The sequence below is a fragment of the Macaca mulatta genome, chromosome 16, assembly GCF_049350105.2.
Source record: "Macaca mulatta isolate MMU2019108-1 chromosome 16, T2T-MMU8v2.0, whole genome shotgun sequence".
NCBI lineage: Eukaryota > Metazoa > Chordata > Mammalia > Primates > Cercopithecidae > Macaca > Macaca mulatta.
The window spans coordinates 48,356,754-48,370,321 of record NC_133421.1 but is presented as its reverse complement, the minus strand read 5'-3'; the positions used below and the strand labels follow the sequence as shown (position 1 = coordinate 48,370,321).

Sequence of the window (13,568 nt, the reverse complement as noted above, 5' to 3'; positions counted from 1 at the left end):
TTCAAATACAAAGATAACATAAGCCAAAATTCCTGTTCAGAGAGGAATTAGGGTGGATTCAAAGCAGAAAATGTTGAGATTACTGGAACAGGCAGTATAACCAAATGAATGTAATGTGAAGAAAAGTGAGTATAAATACCACGTCAAAAAAAAAGCAAAATTACCTAATTAGTAAACAATTGGGGGATGACAGAAGACCTTATCTAAGTGGAGAGAGAATTGCTTGAACATGGGAGGCAGAGGCTGCAGTGAGCCAAGATCGCACCACTGCACTCCAGCCTGGATGACAGAGCGAGACTCTGTCTCAATAAATAAATAGATAAATAAATAAATAGGGATTAAATCGTGATATAAGCAATTAAAAAGGAAAGGTTATAGAGTTCTGAGTGTTTATGTTGAGGATGGGGAAAACATAGCAGAACTTCAGTTTTAATTTTTGTTATTGTTGGTTGGTTGCTTTTTTTTCTTTTTTTTTTTTTTTTGAGACGGAGTCTCACTCTGTTGCCCAGGCTGGAGTGCAATGGCGTGATCTCAGCTCACCGCAACCTCTGCCTCCTGGGTTTAAGCGATTCTCCTGCCTCAGTCTCCCGAGTAGCTTGGATTACAGGCATACACTACCATGCCTGGCTAATTTTTGTATTTTTAGCAGAGATGGGGTTTCAACATGTTGGCCAGGCTGGTCTGGAACTCCCGACCTCAGGTGATCTGCCCACATCAGCCTCCCAAAATGATGGGACTACAGGCATGAGCCACCATGCCTGGCCAGTTTTTTTGTTTATTTTTACTTATTTATTTATTTAATTTATTTTGAGATGGAGTTTTGCTCTTGTTGTCCAGGCTGGAGTACAGTGGCACGACCTAAGCTCACTGTGACCTCTGCCTCCTGGGTTCAAGCGATTCTTCTGCCTCAGCCTCCTGAGTAGCTGGAACTACAGGCACGTGCTACCACGCCTGCTAATTTTTGTATTTTCAGTAGAGATGGGGTTTCACCATGTTGGCCAGGCTGGTCTCGAACTCCTGACCTCAGCCTCCCAAAGTGCTGGGAGCCACCACGAGCCACCATGCCTGGCTAATTTTTTCTTTTTTGAGGAGATGGGGTCTCACTATGTTGCCCAGGCTGGTCCTGGGCTTAAGCCATCCTCCCACCTCAGCCTTCAAAGTGCTGGGATTATAGGCATGAGCAAGGCGCCCCGCCTGTTTTTTGATACAGAGTCTCACTCTTGTCGCCCAGGGTGGAGTGCAGTGGTGCACTCATGGTTTACTGCAGCCTTGACCTCCTCTTGTGCTATACTGATCCTCCCACTTCAGTCTCCTAAGTAGCCGAGACTACACGCATGTGCCACCAGGCCCAACTAATTGTTGTGGGTTTTGTGGGGGGGGGTTGTTTTTGTTTGTAGACACGGATTTTCACCTTGTTGCCCAGGCTGGCAGTTTTAATATGACTTCAGCAATATACAGAAAATACTATATATTTAGGTATTTCTGTAATTCAAAGTGTGAGACTAGACTTTGGGAAATAGATCAACTGTAGACATATAGATTTGGGAGTTACAAGAGTAAGAAAATCCTCCTAAAAATGTGTCATAGGAGCAACAGAAATGCCTAAAACTTGGAAATACGATTAGTTCTTTAGGAAAAAACACTGATAATCAAAACATTAGAGATGGTCTCTCAAACTCTGCCCGGCATGACCGAAATGAGCTTTACTTCAAATGGGAATTGATTTTTTAAATTTAATTTTTATTAATTTAAACAGCCATTTGTGGCTAGTGTTGAGTATACTGAACAGTCCAGAGGAGAAGTGAAACAAGTAGAGAATGACCAGAAAACACTGTGGGTATTAACAAAGAATACAAATTCCAGAAAGTGGCTCATTTACCATCCCCTCCTCCTTTTTTTTTTTTTGGAGACAGTCTCGCTCTGTTACCCAGGCTGGAGTGCAGTGGCGTGATCTTGACTCACTGCAGCCTCAGCCTCCTGAGTAGCTAGGATTACAGGCACCCAACACCATGCCTGGCTAATTTTTTTATTTTTAGTAGAGATGGGGTTTAACCATGTTGGCCAGGCTGGTCTTGAACTTCTGGCCTCAAGTGATGTGCCTGCCTCAGCCTCCCAAAGCGCTGGTCTTACAGGCATGAGCCACCATGCCCAGCCTACCATCCCTTTTGAGAACTAGTTTTCATTTTGTTTTGAGACAGGGTGTCTGTCATTCTGTCGCCCAGGCTTCAGTGCAGTGGTATGATCGTGGTCCCCACAGCTTTGACTTCTCGGGCTCAGGTGATCCTCCCACCTCAGCTTCCCAAACAGCAGGGACCACAGGCATGTAATTTTTTTGTAAAGAATGGATCTCACTATGTTTGCCAGGCTGGTCTCAAGCCATCCTCCCATCTGGGCCTCCCAACGTGCTGGGATTACAAGCATGAGCCACCATGCCCAGCCAATAACTAGTTTAAATAAGTTCTGATATCAACAGGTTGATCATAACAAGAGTTAAAATATCAAAGGCATTCATTTTGTTACATTAAGCTTTCTTCAATGATGATCCTCAAAAGTCAACAGCAGAGTAAAGACTAAATTTGCCATTCACAAGAATCCATGAAACACAAGAGTTATAAGATGCCAACATTCTGTCTTAATACCATCTTAAAGCTCTATTATTCTTTGCTAAACCTTCTCCCTACCAGGTAAGGTTTAGTATCTAAGTAATTTACAGTAGCTACTTCCAACATAACTAGACGAGCAGCTCTCTTAACACTAAATATTCAAAGATACTATGATCTGTGTTTCTGAGAAACAAAAAGACAAATAATGACACTGGTTAAAACACAGAAGTTTTAAGATCTAGTAACAAAAAACCAAAGCAACGTTATAAAAGATGCTTTTACTGCACTCCCTGTTGTTGTCCTATATGATTAAAAGGCATATAAAAAGGAACAGCCTGACATGCAGAGAACTGACTGAGCAGCAACAGAAGGCTGGAAAAACAAAATGCTGGCCTGTTGCCCAGGCCGGGACAGAGGGAAGCAATGAAATAACTTATAATAAAATAGCTCAATTTTTGCAAAAAGTTACCTGCTCCAAAATAGCAGAGTATCTGCCCAACTGTCCAGATGGTGTTTTTGGTAATAAAGCCAAAAAACTCTTTCTAAAAATGTTATTAAAATCAAATAAAATATAATTTTAAAATTCAAGTAAAAAAACAAAGAATAGTCAAGAAAGATATTTTTAAAACACAAAAGGGTAATTTCTTCTGTAGAAAATAATTATTTCCTTTTTTGTTCATTTATTTATAGTTAAAAAAAATTTTTTTACATAGAGATGGAGGTCCCGCTATGTTGAACAGACTGGTCTCAAACTTCTAACCTCAAGTGATCCTCCCATCTTGGCCTCCAAAGCGCTAGGATTACAGGTGCCACAGCCAGCTGCTTTATTTCTTTTTTTTTGAGACAGAGTTTTCACCCTTGTTGGGCAGGCTGGAGTGCAGTGGCATGATCTTGGCTCACTGCAACCTCCGCCTCACAGGTTCAAGAGATTCTCCTGCCTCAGCCTCCCAAGTAGCTGGGATTACAGGCACGTGCCACTATGCCTGGATAATTTTTTTGTATTTTTAGTAGAGATGGGGTATTGCCATGATGGCCAGGCTGCTCTCAAGCTTCTGACCTCCAGTGATCCGCCCACCTCAGGCTCCCACAGTGCTGGGATTACAGGTGTAAGTCACTGTGCCCAGCCCCAAGAAAAGTATTTTTTAAAAGGAAGATTAATGAGAAGGAATCAGGCCTACCAATATTTAAAATTATAATAAAGTCTCAGTTTTAAAAATTATAATACTGGTAAATAAGCAGGAAAAAAATTATAGCCCAGAAAAGACCCAAATATGTGGACGAATTCCGTTTATAATCTGCAAAGCCCACTTAGCATGACAACGAGCAGAGGTGTCAGATATATTCTGACCTTCGCAGTAACAGGATCAAATAGAATATAGCTTGAAAGGCAGTTCATCTAACTTTGCAGGATACTGGGCAGGAAATACAGTATGCCACCATAGCGACTTCAAGGATGTTGTCTTCAGCAGTGATTCAGACAGCCAGAAGCCATTTTTCCATCTCCCAAGTGATGGCTCAGTTGTAAGCAAGGCGACAGGGTCTACCTTAGGTAAGCTTAATGTGCCACAGAAACCAATGTAATAAATAGCACATGACTATAGTTTCTTTGTTCCTACACAAGACAAACTGCATGCATACAAGGAAGCCAAGGTCTGTGCTTCCGAATAGAAATGTATACTCCATTCAACGACTTCCCTACCAAGATGCAATTCCATTCAGGGATCATTCTACAATAAGCAATGCTGTCTAATAACAGAGGTGATATTTCACATTTATCTTAACTAGAGAAATACAAGGAGAGGGTAAATTCAAGGTCATCTTCCCACTGAAGAAGGGTCTTAAGCCTGGTCACCCTGCTACTCAGTAATGAAAAGATGTGTAATTATTCAAGTGGCTACCAGTAGTCATCTAGAAAAAAAGTTAACTTGTCTATTTACTACATAGCTTAGATCTCAAAATTCCAGAAGGATTAAAGATTAAAATATAAAAGATGATGAAACCATATGAGAACTGGCAAAGTGGTTCTCAAAATGTGGTTTAGGGGACCCTGGCAGGTTGCTAAAGACTTTTTCAGGGTGTCTCCAAGGTCTAAATATATATTTTTTTCATAATACTACTAAGACCGCATGTATACAGTGGAGTTTTCTGAGAGGCTGCATGACTGGATATGATATAGTATAATAAAAAGTGTCAATATTTGCAAGATCTGTATAACTCAGTGTACCAGTATATTACAAACAATAAATGCATATATTAAAAAGTCATGCGTAGGGGCTACATACTATATGGTTCCAACTATATGACATTCTGGAAAAAGCAAAATTATGAAGGCAGTAAAAAGAGCGTGGTTACCAGGAGTAAGTGGGGGAGGGATGAATAGGCATAATACAGAGGACTCTTAGGGTGATGAAACTAATCTGCATGATACTATAATGGTGGATACATGTGATGACATATTTGTCAAAACCCATAAAATGTGTAACACCCAGAGTGAACCCTAATGTAAACTATGGACACTGGGTGATAATGGTATGTCAATGTAGTTATGTCAATGTAGGTCAATGTAGGTATGTCATTGACAATGTATGTCAATGTAGGCATGTCAATGTAGGTATGTCAATGTAGGTATGTCAATGTAGGTATGTCAATGGTATGTCAATTGATTGATTATAACAAACACTCTGGAGAAGGATGTTGATAGTCGGGAAGCCTGGGAGGTGGGGGATAGGGCAGAGCATATATGAGAATTCTGTGCTTCCCACTCAATTTTGGAGTGAATCTAAAAGTACTCTTAAAATTAAAGTCTATTAATTTTTTTAAATTATGCAGGGATTTTTAAAAAGTATTCAATTCAGGGCCCGGCATGGTGGCTCACGCCTGTAATCCCAGCACTTTGGGAGGCCACGGCAGGCGGACTGCCTGAGGTCGGGAGTTCGTGAAACCCTGCGTCTACTAAAAATACAAAATGAGCTGGGTGTGGTGGTACATGCCTGTAATCCAGCTACTCGGGAGGCTGAGGCAGGAGAATCATTTGAACCCGGGAGGCAGAGGTTGCAGTGAGTCAAGATCACACCACTGCATTCCAGCCTGGGCAACAAGAGCAAAACTCAAGTCTCAAAAAACAAAAATCAATCCAACCAATGTCTTCATTAACTGACTAATGGATGTTAATGTAAGAATATGCAAAGTTCATTAATAAAGTTTCAGATATCATACTACAATCCTTAAAGAAACTATCATTTCTTGTGTTTCAAACAGCATCAAAGACAAACATTTACATATTTATTTTATTTATTTATGTTTTTTAGACAGAGTCTTGCTCAGTTGCCCAGGCTGGAGTACAGTGGTATGATCTCAGCTCACTGCAACCTCCACCTCCTGGGCTCACACCATTCTCCTGCCTCAGCCTCCCAAGTAGTTGGGACTACAGACGCCCGCCACCATGCGCGGCTAATTTTTTTTGTATTTCAGTAGAGACAGGGTTTCACCATGTTAGCCAGGATGGTCTCGATCTCCTAACCTTGTGACCAACCTGCCTCGGCCTCCCAAAGTGCTGGGATTACAGGAATGAGCCACTGCACCCGGCATAAAGACAAACATTTATAGAGAAGTGAGCAAAGTACTCCTCCCTGGCGCCTTGGCTCACACCTGTAATCCTAGCACTTTGGGAGGCAAAGGCAGGCAGATCACGAGGTCAGGAGTTCAAGACCAGCCTGACCAAAATGGTGAAACCCCGTTTCTACTAAAAATACATAAATTAGCTGGGCATGGTGGAGTGCACCTGTAATCCCAGCTACTCAGGAGGCTGAGGCAGAATTGCTTGAACCCGGGAGGTGGAGGTTGCAGTGAGCCCAGATCCCACCACTGCACTCCAGCCTGGGCGACAGAGCGAGACTCTGTCTCAAAATAATAAATAAATAAATAAATAAATCCTCCATTTTCCAACTATATATAAGACCAGATTTACTTCATCTACTGCAACCAAAATAACATATTACAACAGACTGAATGTAGAAGATGAGACTCTGTCACCTATTAAGTCAGACATTAAAGACACTTGCAAAACTAAAACAATGACACTCCTCTCACTAAATGTTTTGGCAAATAGCTTTTTTTTTCATTTAAAATATTCTTTAGTTAATACATAATGGGTTTATAATTGCTATTTTTAGATGAATTAACAAGGCAAGAGGAGTGTTTGAGACCAGCCTAGGCAACATAGTGAGACCTTGTCTCTCCAAAAAAGACTTTTTTTCTTTTTTTGAGACGGAGTCTCACCGTGTTGCCCAGGTTGGAGTGCAATGGTGTGATCTCGGCTCATTGCAACCTCTGCCTCCCGGGTTCAAGAGAATCTACTGCCCAAACCTCCCAAGTAGCTGGGATTACAGGCACATGCCACTATGCCTGGCTAATTTTTTGTATCTTTAGTAGAGACTAGGTTTCACAATGTTGGCCAGGCTGGTCTCGAATTCCTGACCTCATGATCCACCCACCTCAGCCTCCCAAAGTGCTGGGATGACATGCGGGAGCCACTACGCCCGGCCGTTTTTTTTTTTTTTTTTTTAAAGAAAAAGAGGCCGGGTGCAGAGGCTTGTGCCTGTAATCCCAGCACTTTGGGTGGCCGAGGCAGGCGGATCACCTGAGGTCAGGTGTTCGAGACCAGCTTGGCCGACATGATGAAATCCTGTCTTTATACTAAAGCTAAGCCGTGGTGGCAGGCGCCTATAATTCCAGCTACTCAGGAGGCTGGGGCAGGAGAATCGCTTGAACCTGGGAGGCAGAGGTTACAGTGAGTGGAGATCGCACCATTGCACTCCAGCCTGGGCAACAGGGCAAGACTCTGTCTCAAAAAAAAGAAAAAGAAAATTAGCTGGCATGGTGGCACACATGCACCTGTAGTCCCAGCTCTCAAGAGACTGACATGGGAAGATCACTTGAGGTTGCAGTGAGCCATGATTGTGCTACTGCACTGCAGCCTGGGCAACAGAGTGAGATCATGTTTCAAAAATGAAAAAACAAACAGAATGAACAAACAGGATTTCTAAGACCAAAAATATTCCTGCTGTACTAAAAGAAAATATATATAGCAGACTTTATTAAAAAGCTTCACTGTGTGTATAGCATAAAACCCAAAAAGTTGTAACAGAAGAGACTAATAAATTTAACTGCATTAAAAGAAACTTCCATGTGGAAAAAGTTCCAGGAGCATAATCAAAGACAAACTGTGGAAACAATATCTAAAATTCACATCACATACATTAGACTAATTTCTTTAATGTACAGCTAGCCCCTACACATTAATGTGGGGGAAAAAATGGCTAACAACAATCCCCCAAAATGAATAAAAAGAAATACAGAGGAAAAATATAAATGGCTTTTAAATATATAAAAAGATTCAACATTTCTCATAAGATAAATTCAAATTAAAACATGACTGAAGCCAGACGATCCTATCTAACACGGTGAAGCCCCGTCTCTACTAAAAATACAAAAAAATTAGCCGGGCGCCATGGCGGGCGCCTGTAGTCCCAGCTACTCGGCAGGCTAAGGTAGGAGAATGGCGTGAACCCGGGAGGCGGAGCTTGCAGTGAGCCAAGATCGCGCCACTGCACTCCAGCTGGGCGACAGAGTGAGACTCTGTCTCAAAAAAATAAATAAATAAAATAAAATAAAATAAAAAAATAAAAATGACCGGGTGCGGTAGCTCACGTCTGTAATCCCAGCACTTTGGGAGGCCGAGGCAGGCGGATCACCTCAGGTCAGCAGTTTGAGACCAGCCTGACCAACATGGAGAATCCCCGTCTCTAGTAAAACTACAAAATTAGACGGGCATGGAAGCGCATGAGGCAGGATAATTGTGTGAACCCGGGAGGCAGAGGTTGCAGGGAGCCGAGATGACGCCATTGCACTCCAGCCTGGGCAGCAAGAGCAAAACTCTCCGTTTCTAAATAAATAAATAAATAAATAAATAAGACCCGGCGCAGTGGCTCACACCTGTAATCCCAGCACTTTGGGAGGCCGAGGCGGGCAGATCACGAGGTCAGGAGATCGAGACCATCCTGGCTAACACGGTGAAACCCCGTCTCTACTAAAAACACAAAAAATTAGCCGGGCGTGGTGGCGGGAGCCTGTAGTCCCAGCTACTCGAGAGGCTGAGGCAGGAGAATGGCGTGAAACGGCGGGCGGAGCTTGCAGTCAGCAGAGATCGCGCCACTGCACTGCAGCCTGGGCGACAGTGTGAGACTCCGTCTCAAAAAAAAAAAAAAAACAAAAATAAAAATAAACGTGTGGTATAAAATCTCATCACTCATTTATAAAAATTTAGAATATTTATCTTATTCCCATGTCTCTGCATTGCTGAGGTAACACTAGAAATGTAATTTTATATCCTGCTTTTTTGTGACCATAAACATTTTCCCGTATCATTAAACCTTCCCCATATACATGGAAGTTCATATTACTCTCTCTACCTTTACTTGGAAAAATTTCAAAACATCATGAGTTTTATAAACTTATCTATAAATGTTATTTTTAATTACGAATTAATTTATTAAAAATTTAATTAATAATATTTTAATATTATGAATATGTTGCTAAATATACTTAACTATTCTCTAGCTGTTGGGCCTTCAAGTTACTTCCGGACTCTAACAGTCATTAAAAATGCTGCAATCAATAACTCTATTCAGATATTTTTGTCCACAGTTCAGATTTCTTCTTTAGAATAGATTCCCGAAACATTTAAAGCTACTGGTATGTATTATTTTCTATATAGGTAGTACCAATTTATTTTTTTTAAGACGAAGTCTGGCTCTGTCGCCCAGGCTGGAGTGCGGTGGCGCGATCTCGGCTCACTGCAAGCTCCGCCTCCCGGGTTCACGCCATTCTCCTGCCTCAGCCTCCCGAGTAGCTGGGACTACAGGCGCCACCACCACGCCCGGCTAATTTTTTGTATTTTTTAGTAGAGACGGGTTTCACCATGTTAGTCAGGATGGTCTCGAACTCCTGACCTCACGATCCGCCCACCTCGGCCTCCCAAAGTGCTGGGATTACAGGCATGAGCCACCGCGCCCGGGCGGTAGTACCAATTTATAATCTTATCAACAGGGTAACCATTTCAACAAAAATATTGAGAGGAATCTCTTTTTTTTTTTTTTTTTTTTTTTTTGAGACAGTCTCGCTCTGCCGCCCAGGCTGGTGTGCAGTGGCGTGATCTTGGCTCACTGCAAGCTCCGCCTCCCGGGTTCACGCCATTCTCCTGCCTCAGCCTCCCGAGTAGCTGGGACTACAAGCGCCCGCCACCTCGCCCAGCTAGTTTTTTTGTATTTTTTAGTAGAGACGGGGTTTCACTGTGTCAGCCAGGATGGTCTCGATCTCCTGACCTCGTGATCCGCCCGTCTCGGCCTCCCAAAGTGCTGGGATTACAGGCTTGAGCCACCGCGCCCGGCCTTTTTTTTTTTTAATCTTTGCTAATCTAACAACAGGAAATGGAGTTTCATTTTAATATTTAACTTTTATTTCCCCAAATGTTTACTACTGTTTTGCATTTTTTTGTTGTTCAAACTTTCCTTTATCCACCTATCCAGGGTGCCATGCATTTTAGTACTTTATTTTATTTATTATTATTATTTTTTTAAGAGACGGAGTCTCACTCTGTCGCCCAGGCTGGAGTGCAGTGGCGTGATCTCGGCTCACTGCAACCTCCATCTCCTGGGTTCAAGCAATTCTCTTGCCTCAGCCTCCCAAGTAGTTGGGACTACAGGCGCACGCTGCCACGCCTGGCTAATTTCTTTTGTACTTTAGCAGAGATGGGGTTTCACCATGTTCCCCAGGCTGGTTTCGAACTCCTGAGCTCAGGCAATCTACCTGCCTCGGTCTCCCAAAGTGCTAGGATTATAGGTGTGAGCCACCGCGCCCGGCCTCGTGCTTTAGTACTGTATTAATTTGTTGAACTCCTTATAGTTTAAGGATGCTAATTCTTTTCTTTTCTTTTGTGAGATGGCGTTCTGCTCTTGTTGCCCAGGCTGGAGTGCAATGGTGCAATCTCAGCTCACCACAACCTCCACCTCCTGGGTTCAAGTGATTCTCCTGCCTCAGTCTCTGGGATTACAGGCATGCGCCACCACACTCAGCTAATTTTGTATTTTTAGTAGAGATGGGGTTTCTCCATGTTGGTCAGGCTGGTCTTGAACTCCTGACCTCAGGTGATCCACCCGCCTCAGCCTCCCAAAGTGCTGGGATTACGGGCGTGAGCCACAGTGCCTGGCCAGATGCTAATTATTTTCTTTAGCTTGTCATTTCTCTGCAAAAGACCAATTTTGATTTAATAAAAGCAAAAAAGAGGAGGCAAGTAATGATATCATGGGAAGGCTTCAGTTACAACGATTATTTAGAAAACACTGGATTCTACTCAACTTGCCTCATACCCTCAATTTTTAAAAATTAGTATTGAGATAATTTTTAAATTTTCTCATGTTATTCACTCTCTTTTTAGAATAATCTTTCATTTAAGTTTGAATTATAAAAATATAATACTGAAATCAATTTCAGTTCCTAGTTTACAAATTACCTACACATTGAAACACTAAGTTCAAACAAACAAACAAAAAATAATTGGGCCGGGCGTGGTGGCTCACGCCTGTAATCCCAGCACTTTGGGAGGCCGAGGCGGGCGGATCATGAGGTCAGGAGATCGAGACCATCCTGGCTAACACGGTGAAACCCCATCTCTACTAAAAATGCAAAAAATTAGCTGGGCGTGACGGCGGGCGCCTGTAGTCCCAGCTACTTGGGAGGCTGAGGCAGGAGAATGGCGTGAACCCGGGAGGCGGAGCTTGCAGTGAGCCGAGATTGTACCACTGCACTCCAGCCTGGGCGACTGAGCGAGACTCCGTCTCAAAAAAACAAATAAATAAATAATTGGAAAGGTTTGCAGTAAATCTGAAATCAATGAAAAAAGCTGAAGGTTAATTCTAACTTAATCTTTTTCCCTCAGCCAGATTCAAAGTGTTCTACTCTGGAACTCCAAGAGCTGTTCTGTCTAGAATCTGAAAGTCATGTGAAAGGTTTTCAGTAAAACCTTGTATTGTGTTGTTTCCTTGAGGCCCACTGAGATATTATTTCCTATTAGAGTCATTATCAGAAATAAAACAGTCAATTCATAATAATGAGAAAAACATGAATGCACATACATGGGTACTACATCAGACAAACTAAAAAACCTGTAATACTAAGAAAGTAACTTCAATAAAAGGGAGAGTAGTAGGTCAATTTCATTAGTAAAGTATAAAAGGACTAAATTAGAACCAAGACAGGAAAGAGAAAACAACAGAATGTTACCTCCCGCCAAGTCCTTCGATTCGTTCTCTTTCCTTGGGAAGTTCTGGCTTATGGTCCTGTGTCACCTCCACAGCTCTGACAAAGTCATCCTTTGGGTCATCCTGAATTCCAAGAACCACCCCTGAGTCACCTACGTGAGCTACATACATCTTCATGCCCCGTATGATGACCACACTGGCAGTTGTTCCTGATGTGCTGGGAAGACCTGTCATAGTCTTTGGCCATTCCGCTGTAATAAGAAATAAAATATTTTACTCTTAAAAGTATAAACAGTAATACACTGTCAGGATACAAATGGCAACAAACCCTGAATTAGCATGTTAACACTCGAATTGACATAAGAAAAAATTTGAGAAAAATATTCTGAAAACTACTAAAGGACTTAGGTTAATTAATGAATACACTAATAAATTAATTTTATAAATAATACAATTATAATACAACTATCAAACCAATCCTAAGAGAAATCTATTACAGGATAGGTTTATTACTGCTACATAACTCTTAGTCCTAACTAAACTGAGAGGAAAGAATGTGTTAAGAGGTTTTTTTAATCAGAATCAGTTTTTTTTTTGTTTGTTTTTGTTTTGAGACGGAGTCTCGCTCTGTCGTCCAGGCTGGAATGCAGTGGTGCGATCTCGGCTCACTGAGAGCTCTGCCTCCCGGGTTCACACCATTCTCCTGCCTCAGCCTCCTGAGTAGCTGGGACTACAGGCGCCCGCCACCATGCCCGGCTAATTTTTTTGTATTTTTAGTAGAGACGGGGTTTCACCGTGTTAGCCAGGATGGTCTCGATCTGACCTCGTATGCGCCCGTCTCGGCCTCCCAAAGTGCTAGGGTTATAGGCGTGAGCCACTGCGCCCGGCCCAGAATCAGTCTTGATTCAAGAGTTTTGATATCGTTTAGCCAGCCACTTAGCATCTGTTTACTAATATCTCTTCTAAAAGGCTTTCTGAAAAAGTTCCTTATTTTTTTTGTTTTGTTTTTTAGACTGAGTCTTACTCTGTCATCCAGGCTGGAGGGCAACCTCTGCCTCCTGGGTTCAAGAGATTCTTCTGACTCAGCCTCCCAAGTAGCTGTTATCACAGGGGCCTGACACCAAGCCCAGCTACTTTTTGTATTTTTAGTAGAGATGGGGTTTCACCATGTTGGTCAGGCTGGTCTCAAACTCCTGACCTTGGGTGATCCACCCACCTCGGCCTCCCAAAGTGCTGGGATCATGGGCATGAGACACCGCACCTGGCTTGATTTGTTTTTTAGATAACTATTTTGAACAGTCACTACTTAACAAATAACATTTACTGAGTATACTCACTGTATACCAGGTTCTATACTAAGAGCTTTACATGTATCATCTCAAATAATGCTTGTGACCAATTTATGAGACAGATATGATTATTCCCTTTATTTATTTTATTTACTTATTCCTCATCTTGCAGATAAGGATATCAATACTTTGAGTAATTAAGAAACCTGCTTGTGATAACTCAAATATTTAGTGGCAGAATCCCTGTATATTACAAACTCAATATTGTTTAATTAAATTCACTGTCATTCAACAATGAAGCATTCTCTAACTCTAAACAAACTGCAACTTATAGTTCATGATGGCAAAATGAGTCCAAA

At 42.0% G+C, this 13,568-nt stretch overlaps 1 protein-coding gene across 1 annotated transcript in view; it reads right to left on the bottom strand.

The window, feature by feature from the left end:
• PPM1D (protein phosphatase, Mg2+/Mn2+ dependent 1D) overlaps positions 1-13,568 on the bottom strand; it is a 69,344-nt gene that overhangs the window by 33,202 nt on the left and 22,574 nt on the right. The window contains exon 2 of the mRNA NM_001260836.2: positions 11,943-12,171. Within this exon, the coding sequence (NP_001247765.1) occupies positions 11,943-12,171 (229 nt within the window). The remainder of the gene's footprint in view (positions 1-11,942; positions 12,172-13,568) is intronic.